Raw genomic sequence first — 13,772 nt, forward strand, 5'->3', positions numbered from 1 at the left:
TCTCTAAAATTCCTCTCCAGGATTCTATGTTCAAAGGTCTTTTCCAGCTCTAAATTTCATATCTTAAAGCTAATTCCAGCTCTGACGTTATATTCTAATTTTCTATGATTCTGGTATTTATACACTACAGTTTGGTGGACCTAATACCTTGATCTACTCACTCAATCTAAAATTATGAAAATAGGTGCTTTTTGTCATTTTCCTAATGGTTTTTAATATGAAAAACACTGGAATCAAGAATTGTCTAAAAAGGCATTTCTACTAGGAGTTTTTTTAGGTGGTTTTTGACTTGAGTTGTCCATGTCCTATTCCACTATCATGGTGCAAGTAAATGCAGCACAGCCTCATAGCAACAGTGAAAAAACTTCAACAGTGAAATAACTTCCTGCTTCAGTTCCTACAGTGATCCTGCAAAGTGCCACATGGTATTTCTGTGCATGCTAAACTTGTGAATGCTTTTCAAGGAGAAATCTCCACAAGGAGAACATTTTTCATCAAGGTGTCTCAATAGAATCACTCTGCATCATGAAAAAAACTAACATTCCAGGACCTCGGACCAGGAATTGTATGGTTTCCAAAGACCAAGTGGCACCTGAGTGGTCATGTTTCTGTGGCCTGTTATTTCTTCCTCTTAAAAGAGGAAAGAAAGCTCGTTCTCTGGCGATATTATTGCTGGAAAGGTAAAATCCTTATCAAAAGGATGATGCAGGGACAGAAACAGAAGGGCCACACATCCTCAAATGCCTCAAATATGAGGCATTTTCAATACAAAGGTATGCAAACGGCAGTGATTAAAGCTCTTCCAGTACAAACTGGATGCGTGTTGCTTCAGACAAGCTTTAATCTTTGCAGCTGGGGTGGCAGTCACATGAGACAAGTGATACTGAAAAAGTCTCGCAGCACTCAGGATCAATAACTGGGCTCTAGGGTTTGTGGTTGAGAAATATTTAAAGGGACACTGTCAAGGTTAGTGGGACCAAATTTACCCTCTTTTTTTTCTCCCCTTCAAGTGATTGCTAAGTTTGTGTAATTCATTATACTTTCTCCTTATGTCTCCCCACCATCAAAAAAAAGTTGACGCTTACATGCGCTCAATAACAAAAACTCAAATAGTACTAGCCCGACACTCAGGAGCAGCCCTACAACAACAAACCAGCGTGAATGTGGGATGAGGAGGAACTCTGGGAGGGAAACAGATTGAAATTTCAAGCTTCTAATGGATTATTATAAACAGTGAGGAAAATGATTTGAAAAAAATTATGAAAAAAATACCTTGACAGTGTCCTTTTAACCATTGCAGCAGAGAGAGAAATAAACTGTAAATAACAGCCCAACAGCCACGTCAAGTTTAGTTTTGTACATCAGCAGTAAAATTAACAACTTTAAAAAACATACAGCATGACAGAAGCAGTCTGTTAGCCGCAAAAGCTGTGACAACCACCACAGAAATAAGGTACATTATACAAATACTTAAAAAAAAGAAAAAGAAAAAGAAAGAGAAAAAAAAAGGGAAGGTGTAGGGAGAGAAGTCAAGGCAAAGAAATGGCCTAAAAGGAAGGGTTAGGGTGGGTGGCAGGAAGCACTTAAGAGTAAGAACAATGCAGGACTAAATAAAAAGGTAAGGAATAACCCCCCCAAAAAAGCAGATGATAGACCAAAAGATCATTGTCCCATTGGAATAAACACTATAGGATGACATTTCTGCATTGCTAGTATACCGATATAAACACCTGCCTTATTAAAGCCTTGACAGAATGGCTTTCATTCATGAAATCCAGACTCACTAATCTCTGCCACATCCAACAACCTAAAGGAATGTTAAAAGGGAACTGCACACTGGGAAAGGGTATCCTAAAAGAGGCTTCATGTGCTAAATTAAATCTTAAAGGAAAATTTAGGTAACAAATTAAAAAAAACAAACAACCTAGTTCTATCGAGAACATAATTTTGAAAGAAAACCAAATGGACAGAGTATCTTTGACTTCTTTTGTTTTCTCCCGGCACATGTAGATTCCTATTTTTCCCATCCTGGATTGATTTCTAAGGTCGGAGAACATGCATCTTACAGAGAGCAGAGAGTGGAAAGAACTCCACAGAGACTGAGCCCAGGCTAAATGAATAACCCTTAACTAAATCTCCCCAAAGGTTCCTTCCCTCGCTAGAGCTAGCAGCCTATGGAGTCGACACAGACTTTAGTTTATCCCTTTTCCTTCAATAACTTGTGAGAACTTGCATCATTTCCATGATTTCACGTGAAATTTTAGTTGTAAATAGACAGTCTTCAAAAAGCAGCAATGTTTGACACATAGTAAAGGTCTTAAACTACAGGAGCTTCATTTTTAAGTACAATTCCTAATTCCCAAACTATTATCTTGAGAAAGGTATCACAACATAAATGACCCTTACAGATCCTTACACTAAGTAACATTTCAAAAGCAGTACAAAGACCACTGGCATAAGTTTTAGAAGATCAAGGTTTAAGTCCCAGCTACATCACTTATCAGAGGCTAATTAAATGACGAGCTTGCAGATGAAGTCTCACAGCTCATTTAAGCAAGAGCTAACAATGTAATTCTTCCTTTCTACTTGAATGAACCATGATACCACACTTGGTATCATACTGTGGACAATGAAGAGAGGAATAAGATCAAATCTTACTGACAACTTGCTCTACATTGAAACCAGAAACTAGGAAGACAATATAAGTATGTCTGATTTGCTAACTATGTTGTAAGAATGATATGCTATCGAGACAGGCCCATCGGCAGCATAAAAAACACAGAGATACACAGTCACCAAGTAACACACTCTCTGTCTCTTTCCTCTCCCTCTTCTTCTCTCTCGCCTCTCCTTTTTCCTCACATGCACACATATACACACGTCTCTCCTTCACGTAGTCACAGTCCCATCTTGTGGCCTGGAGAATGTTACAGCTAATGAATTCTAAAGCCATGTTAGTCTCACAATTATAGGCTATTATGTCTTAATACTTTGCTTATGGACTAAGTATAAGTAAGTTAGCTGCCAGATTCAGTTCATAAGCCTGAGGAAGCCTCACTCTTACTATAGGTTAGGTTAGAATTATCAGAGAAACTGAGAAAAGGGAATCCATTTGCCTTTTTACCTTTGAAAAGCTCATTCTATAGAACTATACTCAAGACAGCACACAATTCTTTCCCAGACAGAAAATCCTCAGTTAAGAAGCCACTTTTTTAATGTGCCTTCAGGGCTATGTATAATGGGGATGATAACAGCCTCTACCTCATCTACGATGAGATAACATGAAAGGTGTTTTGCAAAACATAAAGCACTACATAAATTCTAGTTATTATTGTTATAATTATTATTACATACATCAGCTAATTAGGTGAAATTTGTTTGTAAAGTTAAGTGTCAAAATCCTCAAACAATACCCCTACATCTCATGTTATCACTGTGGACAAAATGATGAATAATAAGCAAGGAAAAGAAGATTCAGAGGGAGCCTACGGGCAGGCAGGTCAACAGTACTAGAATAGAAAGCAGCCAGCACGTCCAGCGCTAGCAAGGATGAAACGAAGGCGACTTCAGTGCACCAACAGGAGGCTGTGCTTGTTGGCCCCGCAGGTGAACAGAAAAGGATGAACAAAGAGCCCTGTCGGCAGGCCCGGTACACAGGCGCTCCCAATCCGGTATAAGCAGATGCGTCAGTCAGCAAACATCTGCTCAGGCCCACTGTTCAGGGAACCCCGTCGGTTCCCATTTTCTGCTGACTATGCTGCTTCCAGACTTCTCTCTCTCTATCATGCTTTCCTTCCCAGCATCTCATCACTGCAAAATCTCATCATACTGTGAGACTGAATCTGCCTGATTCTCCCATCTCATCAAGATCCTCTGCTCTCTGCCTGGAGGGCAGGAACATGGGTTCCAGGGCCTCTACTTCCCACCAGCTACAGTGCTTCCGGAGTTCTCCATCATGGCCTTGTGCTGGGTACATTTCCCACCCTCTGATGATTTCCCTTCCCCGTGCTCCATTTCAGCTTCCTTTTAGGTACTGTCTTGACTATAATGAGGGCAGGGAGGATTTTTATTGTTATTTGTATACCCAGAACTCAGCACAATGCCTGGCACATACAAGCACTTAATAAATGACCTTGAAGAGATTATATTCCATTGGTGAAGGGTGGAGAAGGTGGTGGTGGTAGAAAAAATAAAATGTTCAGATAGCTACAAAATCAATATGGATTTATTTGTAGAGGGTCACTAAAATCAACAAGGAAAAAAACAACTTATTTAGAGTCAGAAGACCTGGGTTCGAATACTGACTCTGCTCCTTAGCACTTGTGTGTTCTGCGCAAGTCATGTAAATTTCTCCAGGCTTCAATATTCTTATTACTACAATGAAGAAGTTGGACCAGATGGACTTTATGATCCTTCTGACTCTAAGCCTGGGCCCTTTGATCCCTATGAAATGAGGGAATTAGGAAAGGCCTTCAAAGAGGTGGCACCTGAGATAACCCTTGAAGGAAACAACAGGTGGAGAAGGCAGAGCCTGGGCAAAGGCAATGTCACCTACACGGCCTTACAGTGAAATAAGATTCATTACTCTTGATGACTAACTCATGCTACCCATCCACTAAGACAGCTAACACAATCTGCACTTCTGTGGGGTTTTACTACAGCTGCCCTTTAAAATCAGAGGTGGAATCCATTTAGCTCAAATAAAATGAGTGTGCACATCTCCCCTCCTCCCAGTAAATGTCAATAAATACCGTAAACTTTATCTCAGAGAAGAAATCAAGAAATGCCTACTATGTTAATTCTGCTTGAAGTATATTATTACAGAACAATGCAGCAGCGTGCTAGGATTTTGCTGAATATCCTGGCCGTGTGACTTGACAAATCACTTCCCCTTTCTAAAGGTCAGCTTATTCCTCTGTAAAATTACAGGGTTGAGCCAGGATCAAGGGTAGTGAACCTGTGGCCTCGAGGCCACGTGTGGCCCTCTACATGCTCAAGTGCAGCCCTTTGACTTAATCCAAACAAAGCTCACAAAACAAACCCCTTTAATAAAAGGATTTGTTCTGTAAAACTTGGACTCAAAGGGCCATACTTGAGGACCTAGAGCGCCACATGTGGCCACGAGGGTGCAAGTTCCCCACCCCTGGGCTAGATTGTTTCTGAGGTTCTTTCCAGTTCTAAGTCTATGCAGGAGATGGAGAGAATTCTGCATAAGAGAAACTGAAAGACTAACAGGAAACTGAGATGGAGAAGAGTGGTCCCACACTAAAGCCTGGCGCCCCAACCAAGCGCTTGGGACCACAAATTTAGAATAGTGTTTTACACACTTTTAAGTGTGTAACAAGGGAACTCAGTTTTGGTTTTCCCACTAACTCACTAAAAAAACCACCCTTACCCATCCCAAGGGCGCAACTGAGAGAACATTCTCCTCATCACTTCTCTCAGGGACCGTTTTCTTTTCATTGTTATTTACTTTTTTGTCCAGGGCTGTAAGTTCAGTGGAGAGGACAACTTGACCTCAAAAATGAGCCGGAGCCCTACAGAAGAGCAACTCTCATGTAACTTGGGGTCTTAAGAGAGATGCCGCTGCTAAAGGCTTCCTGACTTGCCCATGGTCACCAGCGATGTGTGAGGGGCAGGACTTGAATCTGGATATGGAGGTCAGCTGATCTCTCCTTCTACCTCTGTTTAAGAACTTATGTTCCAATGTGTATTCCATCTATGAGTGGAGAAGGCCTGTGAGCTGATACTAATTACATAACAATAGCTTGTCACGTGACCTCAGGGATAATGATACTTGCACCACCAGTTCAGGTTATTATGAGAAAAATGCTTTGTAAAATCAACGTGAGCTATTGTTATTACCAGGTTACTAAGCTCTATGGGGAGGGACAGGACACACCTTCCTTACATCTCTCTCAGCATTTAGCATATGTTACTATATGTAGGTATTTAATTTTTCTTGAAAGAGTTCATAAATGCTGTCCTTTGAACATCACTATTTTTACTACATGTTGGCAGGCATCTGAGACACAACAAAACAAAGTATAAAAAAACTAAAAGATTCAGAAGGAGATAAAATAATCTTGGACATCTGCCAGCAAATATACACAGAAACCAATGTAGGGATTTCTTTACACCACTTCTGAAGGATGTTGCTAAAAGCAGAAATACAAATCCTTGGTTTAAAAAAGACAAACAACTCCCTTCTAAATTGGGATTCTACTTCTGGCTGGATCATTCACTTGCTTCAGGAAGCTTCCTTTACTGGATTGTGGAGGAGGCAGAAGAATGATGGTTGTCAGGAAATCTGGTTTGGTTTTTCACTTTCTTCTTCCCACAAATCTAGCCCAACCATTCACCCCAAGCTGCTCCCATTGTAGAAGGCACTCCCTCTTGCTGCGGCCTCCCAAGCCTGTCCTTGGTAGCACCGTTCTGCCACTCTGAGATCATGCACTAGCTTTGGTACTGCTTTGTCTGTGTACTAGATGGTGCCCTCCCAGTGCCCTGAGGACGGGGCCTCTTTCATGTTTTGTATTTGTATCCTCTGTGCCTGGCACACAGCAGGCACTCAATAAATGCAAAGCACTGAATCTTCTTCCAAAACCAAAGTTAAAGTAGTTCTTTTCTGTGACCCAGAGTTAGCACCATTGAACCCCTATTACTACAAGTGACTGAAATAGATAACAAGGCTGTAAGACACACCCTTTCTTTGCCCAAAAGAAAAAAAATTAGCCATTGTTTTTCAGTCTTTTGCATGAGAGTCTAAAGACCAAGGTTAAAATTCCCAGCACAGTCACTTACTAAGTCATGTAAACATGTCTGGATTTCTCAAGGGATCTCTATTTCCTCACCTGTGAAATGAGAATCCTATGCTTCTTGGAGTACCCCCCTCCCAGGAAAGCCTCCGGTAAGGCTGGAGGCTGGGGAAGGCTAGTGGTTAAGACTGTTTTGTACTGAGTGGCTCTTTTACTCCCTAAGGTTTTTGTTGCATTGAGAGTCACAGCAGGTAAGTGGCATCTGAAGGCAAAGGCAATCTTCCTACCTCTGTACGCGGTGTCACAGATATTGCTGGTGTGCTCATATTCACAAACAGCTCAGGAGAGTTTCATTAACTGTTGCCCAATGTAACTATCTATAACACTGACAAATCACACAACGATGAGCATTAATTTTCTGATTCACATGCAAATGAGCACTACCCAACTGGCCTAGATCATAAGGAAATTAAGCTTCAAAGTATGCTGTGAGCAAAGTGAAAACGTTAATGATGACAGCACTTGTCATTTCATTTTTAAGCAACTAGTACACATTTACATTAGACAAACGCTACTGCTAAGAACAAGGTCTTAGTAGGCACTCAGGGGGCCCTGAGATAGGTTTACAAAGCAGCCTACCTGTATGCCTGGGCAGACTCCTAATTCACCCAACACAGGTGTATGAACCATGGGACAAACTGTAGCCACAAGAAACATACCAAGGTTGAGGAGCACACTGGGAGGCCCAGGGCAGAGCAGGAAAGGAAGTGGCAAAGCTTGCTCATTTATGACTCCCTAGATGCCCCTAAGGCTTGTTTAGAGCTGTGAAACATATGAAGTACCTGAGATTCAGTATGATATGTGCATGTATGCATGTGTATAAAATATACCTAAATGTATTTCTATTATGAGATACACTGAGTAAGAATTCTGTCCCATATCCCAGAAAATGGGGACACCTTATACTTCCTTATACCTCAGTTTTTTTGAGAAATAAAAAAGTTCCACCACCAATAATATTTCCTTGAAATAATTTCCAACGGAATCAAAGTCATTCTGAAAAGTTCTGCTTGTTCTTGACTTACAGCTTGTCCATTGGCTTCATAAAGTGGGCATTTTTGCTTGATCTTGGCCAGTTCCATATTTACTTGTTTGCTGACCACAGCCATTGGATTCCCTCCTGGAAAAGAACTTCACCAATTAAGTTTGGCATATCCACGAAGAGAACAGAAAAAGAGATTCCTCACCCATAACTACATCAGGCCTGATTACAATTAAATATAGCGTCTGGCAATAAGCAAAAGCATCTAATGAGAACGCAACATCAGCTACAAAGGTCCAGAGCACAAGATGACAGAATGCAAAAACAACTCTATTCAAGCTGGAACCATGGGACAAAGCGAATAATATGAAATCTAACAGACACTCAATAAATGTCACACATCTTGCACTTGCATTGAAAAAAATCAATTCTCTTAGTTTGGTCTGGGAAGGATGGCTAAGGGATCACAAGTTCACCATTAGTCCAAAACATGATGCAGGAGACCAAAAAGTTAGTACTATGTTGGACCGCATTACTAGCAGTCCTGTGGCTCCAGCAACATTCTCTACTGAGCAAACCATGGCTGACGGAGTGCATTTAGCACTATCCTAAAGAGGGACACTGTCAAACTGGAAACAGCATGTGTAGGAGGGAGACCAGGATGGTAAGGGGCCAATAAATTATGTCATCAGATATGAGCTGATGGAACTGGGGGTGTTTATCCTAAGGAAGGAACACCATAACTGTCTTCAAATATCTGAGAATTGAATATGTACAAGATGGTTCCAGGCAGCAGAATTGGAGTCAGTGTGTTCCAATTTTAGGAAAGCAGATTTTTGTCCTGACATTAGGAAAAGCCTTTTCTATTATTCTGAGCTACCAAAAGATGGGAGTGGATTGCCTAACAGAAGTCATGAGTTTCCTACTGCTGGATGTGCTCAAGCAGGAGCTAATGCCCTGCTGCCTGAGACACTACTGGAGTTCTTCACTTTTGTTGTGTCATGGTCCTCTTTGTCTGAGGAAGCCTAAAGGCCGCCTCTCAGAATTATGTTTTTAAATGCATACAACAAAATACATACGATCCCAAAGAAAACCAATTCCATTGAAACACAGTTATCAAAATATTTAAAAAACAAGTTCATGGATCCCAGGTTAGGAATTCTTGTGACAGGGGAAGTTCCAGAATAAATCGAAGGCTGGACTAGATAACCCCAGTTCCTTCTAGCTTGTAACACTTTAAATTAGGATGGGCAAAAACAAATTCCAGAATCATCAGTGGACTTCTTGTTGTACTTTCATGTTGATGTGAACATGGGAAAAATGTTTAAATGCTTTATTTTGATCAACATTTAAAACATAAATGGGGAAAAAATAAAGCCATGTTTCATCAGTAAAGCTCTCTTTACACATAAGCATTTTCTCTGTGTGAAAATATGGAAACTAATTGTACATAGATGCAGCAATGTGTTGTCTCAGACAAGCCAAGTATTAGTATTACATCATCTCTGGCAAACCATATTACATAGAATATAATTCAAAAAGACTCACCAAGACCTGTTACCACCATGGCTCCAAGATCAGCTACATAATTTCCTTTGCGAAAGGTAGCTACTCTTCCACCCACACGATCCTGGTTTTCAAGAATTAAATTACAAGATAAGCAATGTAAACGTATACTCACGCTCTCTCCCCTCTACCTGCCCATCATGTTAGCTGCCCACCTTCCATAATCCCAAATAAGAAGTACAGCAAGTGATCGCTGTGATATAAAGTAAAATGGCACTAAAGACAACGAACAAGTGAAATGACATCAGACCTTGGTTGTCATTTAGTTTGAAGCAGAGGGTAACATAGGAAGCAGACTTCCTAGGCAATTTCAGAAATCCAGCTTCCTAGGAGCAGCTGTATATGGAACAGGCGTTGAGATCAAGAGAAAACTTTAAGGCTGTCAGCACTGCACAGCACCAAGTGTTGCCGTTCCAAATGTACATTTAACAGTTTGCTTTATACCATGCTAGTATGATGGACATACACTGAAAATTCCTTCCTACATATGTTCCCACGTGGCCCAAGCTCACCCTATGCTTACCACAAACTGGAAAAGTAACCTGAAGTTTTCTCTGCCAAACAGTTCCTACTGTGTGCAGAGTTAAAGAGTTATAGGCTCATGTGTCCATAGAGCTTTTCTCACAATAGGTAATGACAGCTAACATCTCTACAGCACTTCTAAGGCTTGCACAGCACTTTACAAGTACTGGAGCCTTACCACCACCCTGTGAGCAAATGGCTACTGCCATCCCCAGCTACTGTTATCCTCATAAAGAGGCAGCTAGTGGATGCCAGAGTACCTAGAGCGCTGGGACTATAATCAGGAAGACCTGAGTTCAAATCCAGCCTCAAGACACTTACTAGTTTTGTGACCCTGAGCAAGTCACTTCACTTGTTTGCCTCAGTTTCCTCAACTGTAAAATAGGGATAATAATAGCACCTGTCTCTCAGAGTTGTTGTGAGGATCAAATGAAATATTTGTAAAAAGCACTTAACACAGTGTCTAGGCACACAGTGCATGCCATAGAAATCCTTACTCCCAGTCTCTTCCATTTAAAAGATGAGGAAACTGAGACTTAGAAATTAGGTGATTTGCCCAGGGTCACATAACTATTAAGTGTCTGAGGCAGGGTTTGAACTCATCTTCCTGATTCCAAGTCCAGTGCTCTATCTTGCATAGAAGAAAGCAGTCTTTGAGAGAGCAAATACCAAAGTTGGCACGTGACCCAAGTACTTTTAAATCCAAAGTTCCTTCTCTTATAGCCAGTTCTCTCTTAACCAACTGCTGCACCTGCCAGTGCCTGACCCCAGACCCTCCCCCACTCCCCCCCACCAGCTAGTCGAATTCGCATAATGCAAATATACTAAAGCAAGAACTGTTGGTATTCCTAATTGATCTCAGTTCTCCTATTGCTGACTGTATAGGGATGACTACTGCCCCCTTCTGGAGATTAAACTTGGCAAAGATGTGGCTCAAAGAAAACCAGAAAGAACTGCCAAACATTATGAAATCCTAGGTAACAAATGAAGACCTTAGGGCACAGGTGGTATTTTCCCCCTCATTTACTTCTGACTGAAGGCAAGGGATGAAGAGAAAACTATTGTGGAGGAGACAATGGCCTAAGACAGCATCTGAGAGTGTGGGTGGCTCTCTGGACCACAGGCTTCTGACTAGGGCTGGGAGGTGGCTACCACAGGCCAGGGTGGTGGAGGGAGGCATTCTGGAAAGCAATTTGGAACTATGCCCAAAAGGCTATAAAACTGTGCATACCCTGTGATCTCGCAATGCCACTACTAGATCTATATCTCAAAGAGATTTAAAAAAGAAAAGGATTTATATGTACAAAAATATTTATGACAGCTCTTCTAGTGGTGACAAAGAACTGGAAATCGAGGGGATGACCATTAATTGGGGAATGGTTGAACAAGTTGTGGGATATGATCAAGATGGAATACAACTGTGCTATAAGAAATGATGAGCAGGATGATCTCAGAAAAACTTGGAAAGACTAACACGAACTGATGCTGAGTAAAGTGAGCAGAACCAGGAGAACGTTGCACACCTTAACAACACTGTATGATAATCAACTGCGAATGACTTACTATTCTCAGCAACACAATGATCCAAAACAATTTTTGAAGGACTGATGATAAAAAATGTATCAACTTCCAGAGAAAGAACTTGTGGAGTTTGAATGCAAGTCAAAGTATATTTTTAAAATTTTTATTTTTCTTGTTTGTTATTTTTTTGGTCTGTATTCTCTTTTACAACATGACTGATACAGAAATATGTTTTGTATGACTAAATACATATAACCTATATCAAACTGCTTGCCTTCTCAATTGAGGGTGGAGAGAAGGGAGGGAGGGAGAGAATCTGGAACTCAAAATTTTAAAAGACAAATGTTAAAAATTCCTTTTTACAGGTAATTGGGAAAGAAAAATGAAATACAGCAGGTGGTTTCCTATTGGTTCTTGCCTCTAGCTATGTCTCAAACCAAAATTCTTACCCGGGCTTCCAGAAGGGTGACATCCATTCCAAAACTCTGCAACTGACGAGCTGCTGCCAAGCCTGAGACCCCTGAACCAATAATGATGACTTTTCCTGTTTTTTTAGCTAAAAAAATAAAAACATTAAATGAAAACTAGAGCAAATGTTATTCTTCTAGGTTTAAAAATATCATAATCTTAAAAGTTTTATTTACAATCTATCAGACCTTAATGTGCCACAGAGGTATACAAAGAGAATTAGAGTTATAGTTAAAAGACCTGAGTTCAAGCCTTAGCTCTGCCACTTGCCATGTGTGTGACCTTGGGTAACTCCCACATCCTCTCTGGAGGGTCCATTTCCTTCTAAAATAAAGGGGATTGGATTTAATGACTTCTAAAGTGTCTTCCAGCCCTAAAACTCTATCAACTGTTCAAAAAACTATTTTTGGAACATAATTAGTGCTTTAAATATACCAGTGAAAAGCAGCTGCAGTGACTGGGACTTATAAACACAGAGAATCTTTAATCCCAGTGTGAGGGACGGTTCACAGTGAAGTTCCCTCATTAGTATCTCCCTGCTATGCTCCTATCTCTCTCCTGCACTCTGCCTGAGTATGAGAGATGGCCTGCAGTGCAGTTCCCACAGGCCTAAGTTTCGTTCCTCCAGAAAGCCTTGAGTTTGGGGCTCTCCAGGATTTCCCCCTCATCTGGGAAGGGCCTCCCAGCCAGTCCTAGGATAGGCACCCATTGGCCACTTGCCAGCAGTCCGCGGAATGGTTTGGGAGTTTCCTTTCACTTTTAAGGAATGGACCCAATGATAGACAGATACTTGAAAGCAGAAACCTCAGAAAGGGCACAAGGACCACCACCCACTGAGGAATTTGAAGTGGTTACGTAAGTTTGTGCGCACAGACCCAGGTAAGACCAGTGAGTCCTTTGCGCACCTAAGCAGTTCAAGTCCGTAAGATAGCCAAGGCTGAGACCGGTGAGCCCCTGGGTGACCAGACCCAACTCTGTTAGCCTAAGCGATTCAAGTCTGTAAGGAACAGGGTCGGATGGAAAGGGAACTCTAAGCAGTTTGAGTCTAAGAGCAGTCCCACGTTTTCCAGGCTGCATAAGTGGTTCAAGTCTGTAAGGCATGGGGAAAACGAATTCTGAGCCTGTGCACTTCAGCAGTTCAAGTCCATAAGGTAGCCAACTCTAAGGTGAATGGTGGCAAAGTTCTTTTCCAGATGTTCTGGATGATAGCTAATTGGGATTTACCAAAGTATACAAGGAAAGACAAGAGAAAAGAAAAATGATCACATATCGCTGCTTGGTTTGGGTGGCAATGCCTAATTTGTGCAGGGGATTTCCAACAATTCTCTCTGAGCTTTTGGATTCTCCCTGTCATTTTCTGTCTGTATCTGTTTCTGTGTTTGTGTCTGTGGTGTGAATGAGTGTTCTGTGTAATCTGATGCCCTTTGCAGCCAGGCAGCAAGAGTAGCATCCTAAGACTGCAGCTGGACTCTGGAATGCTGCTTTCTTTCTCTCCCCTCTCCCTCCCTGATTACAGCGGTCTCAGAGGAGTGGGTGGATGGGAGAGAAAAAGAGAGAATAATGCTTTATTATTTAGGTTATATGATTGGTAAAAGGCAAGTTGAGAAGAATCCTGAAAGTATCAGGTCAGAATTAAGAAATAAGATGTGTGCAGTTTTAAAGGGACTTTAATAAAAATCCCTCAGAGAGATAAGTAGGTAGAAGGAAAGGCAAGAAAGTTTAAGATGCAGGAGACAGGAGTATGTGTAGAAAGTTTAAGGAAGGTATAATTTATTTGCACAGTGTGAATAGAGGTTTTGAAAGTAAAAAGGTCTGGAAATTCTTGAAGAGTTGTTGGAAAATATTCTCTTCCTCTCTCCCGCATTCCAACTTTGGCCAAGTTGTTGAATGTAGAA

General features: G+C 41.2%; 1 protein-coding gene across 2 annotated transcripts in view; it reads right to left on the reverse strand.

Annotated features, from left to right (window-relative positions):
• The window catches only part of KDM1A (lysine demethylase 1A), an 89,746-nt gene that overhangs the window by 26,809 nt on the left and 49,165 nt on the right, over window positions 1-13,772 (reverse strand). For both annotated transcript variants that reach the window (XM_020983041.2, XM_020983039.2), the window contains 3 exons: window positions 11,859-11,965; window positions 9,349-9,430; window positions 7,844-7,938 (listed from right to left, as the gene is read on the reverse strand). In XM_020983041.2, the coding sequence (XP_020838700.1) occupies window positions 7,844-7,938; window positions 9,349-9,430; window positions 11,859-11,965 (284 nt within the window). The remainder of the gene's footprint in view (window positions 1-7,843; window positions 7,939-9,348; window positions 9,431-11,858; window positions 11,966-13,772) is intronic.

This window comes from Phascolarctos cinereus, unplaced genomic scaffold (assembly GCF_003287225.1).
Source record: "Phascolarctos cinereus isolate Bilbo 61053 unplaced genomic scaffold, phaCin_HiC Scaffold_726;HRSCAF=1367, whole genome shotgun sequence".
Classification (NCBI taxonomy): domain Eukaryota; kingdom Metazoa; phylum Chordata; class Mammalia; order Diprotodontia; family Phascolarctidae; genus Phascolarctos; species Phascolarctos cinereus.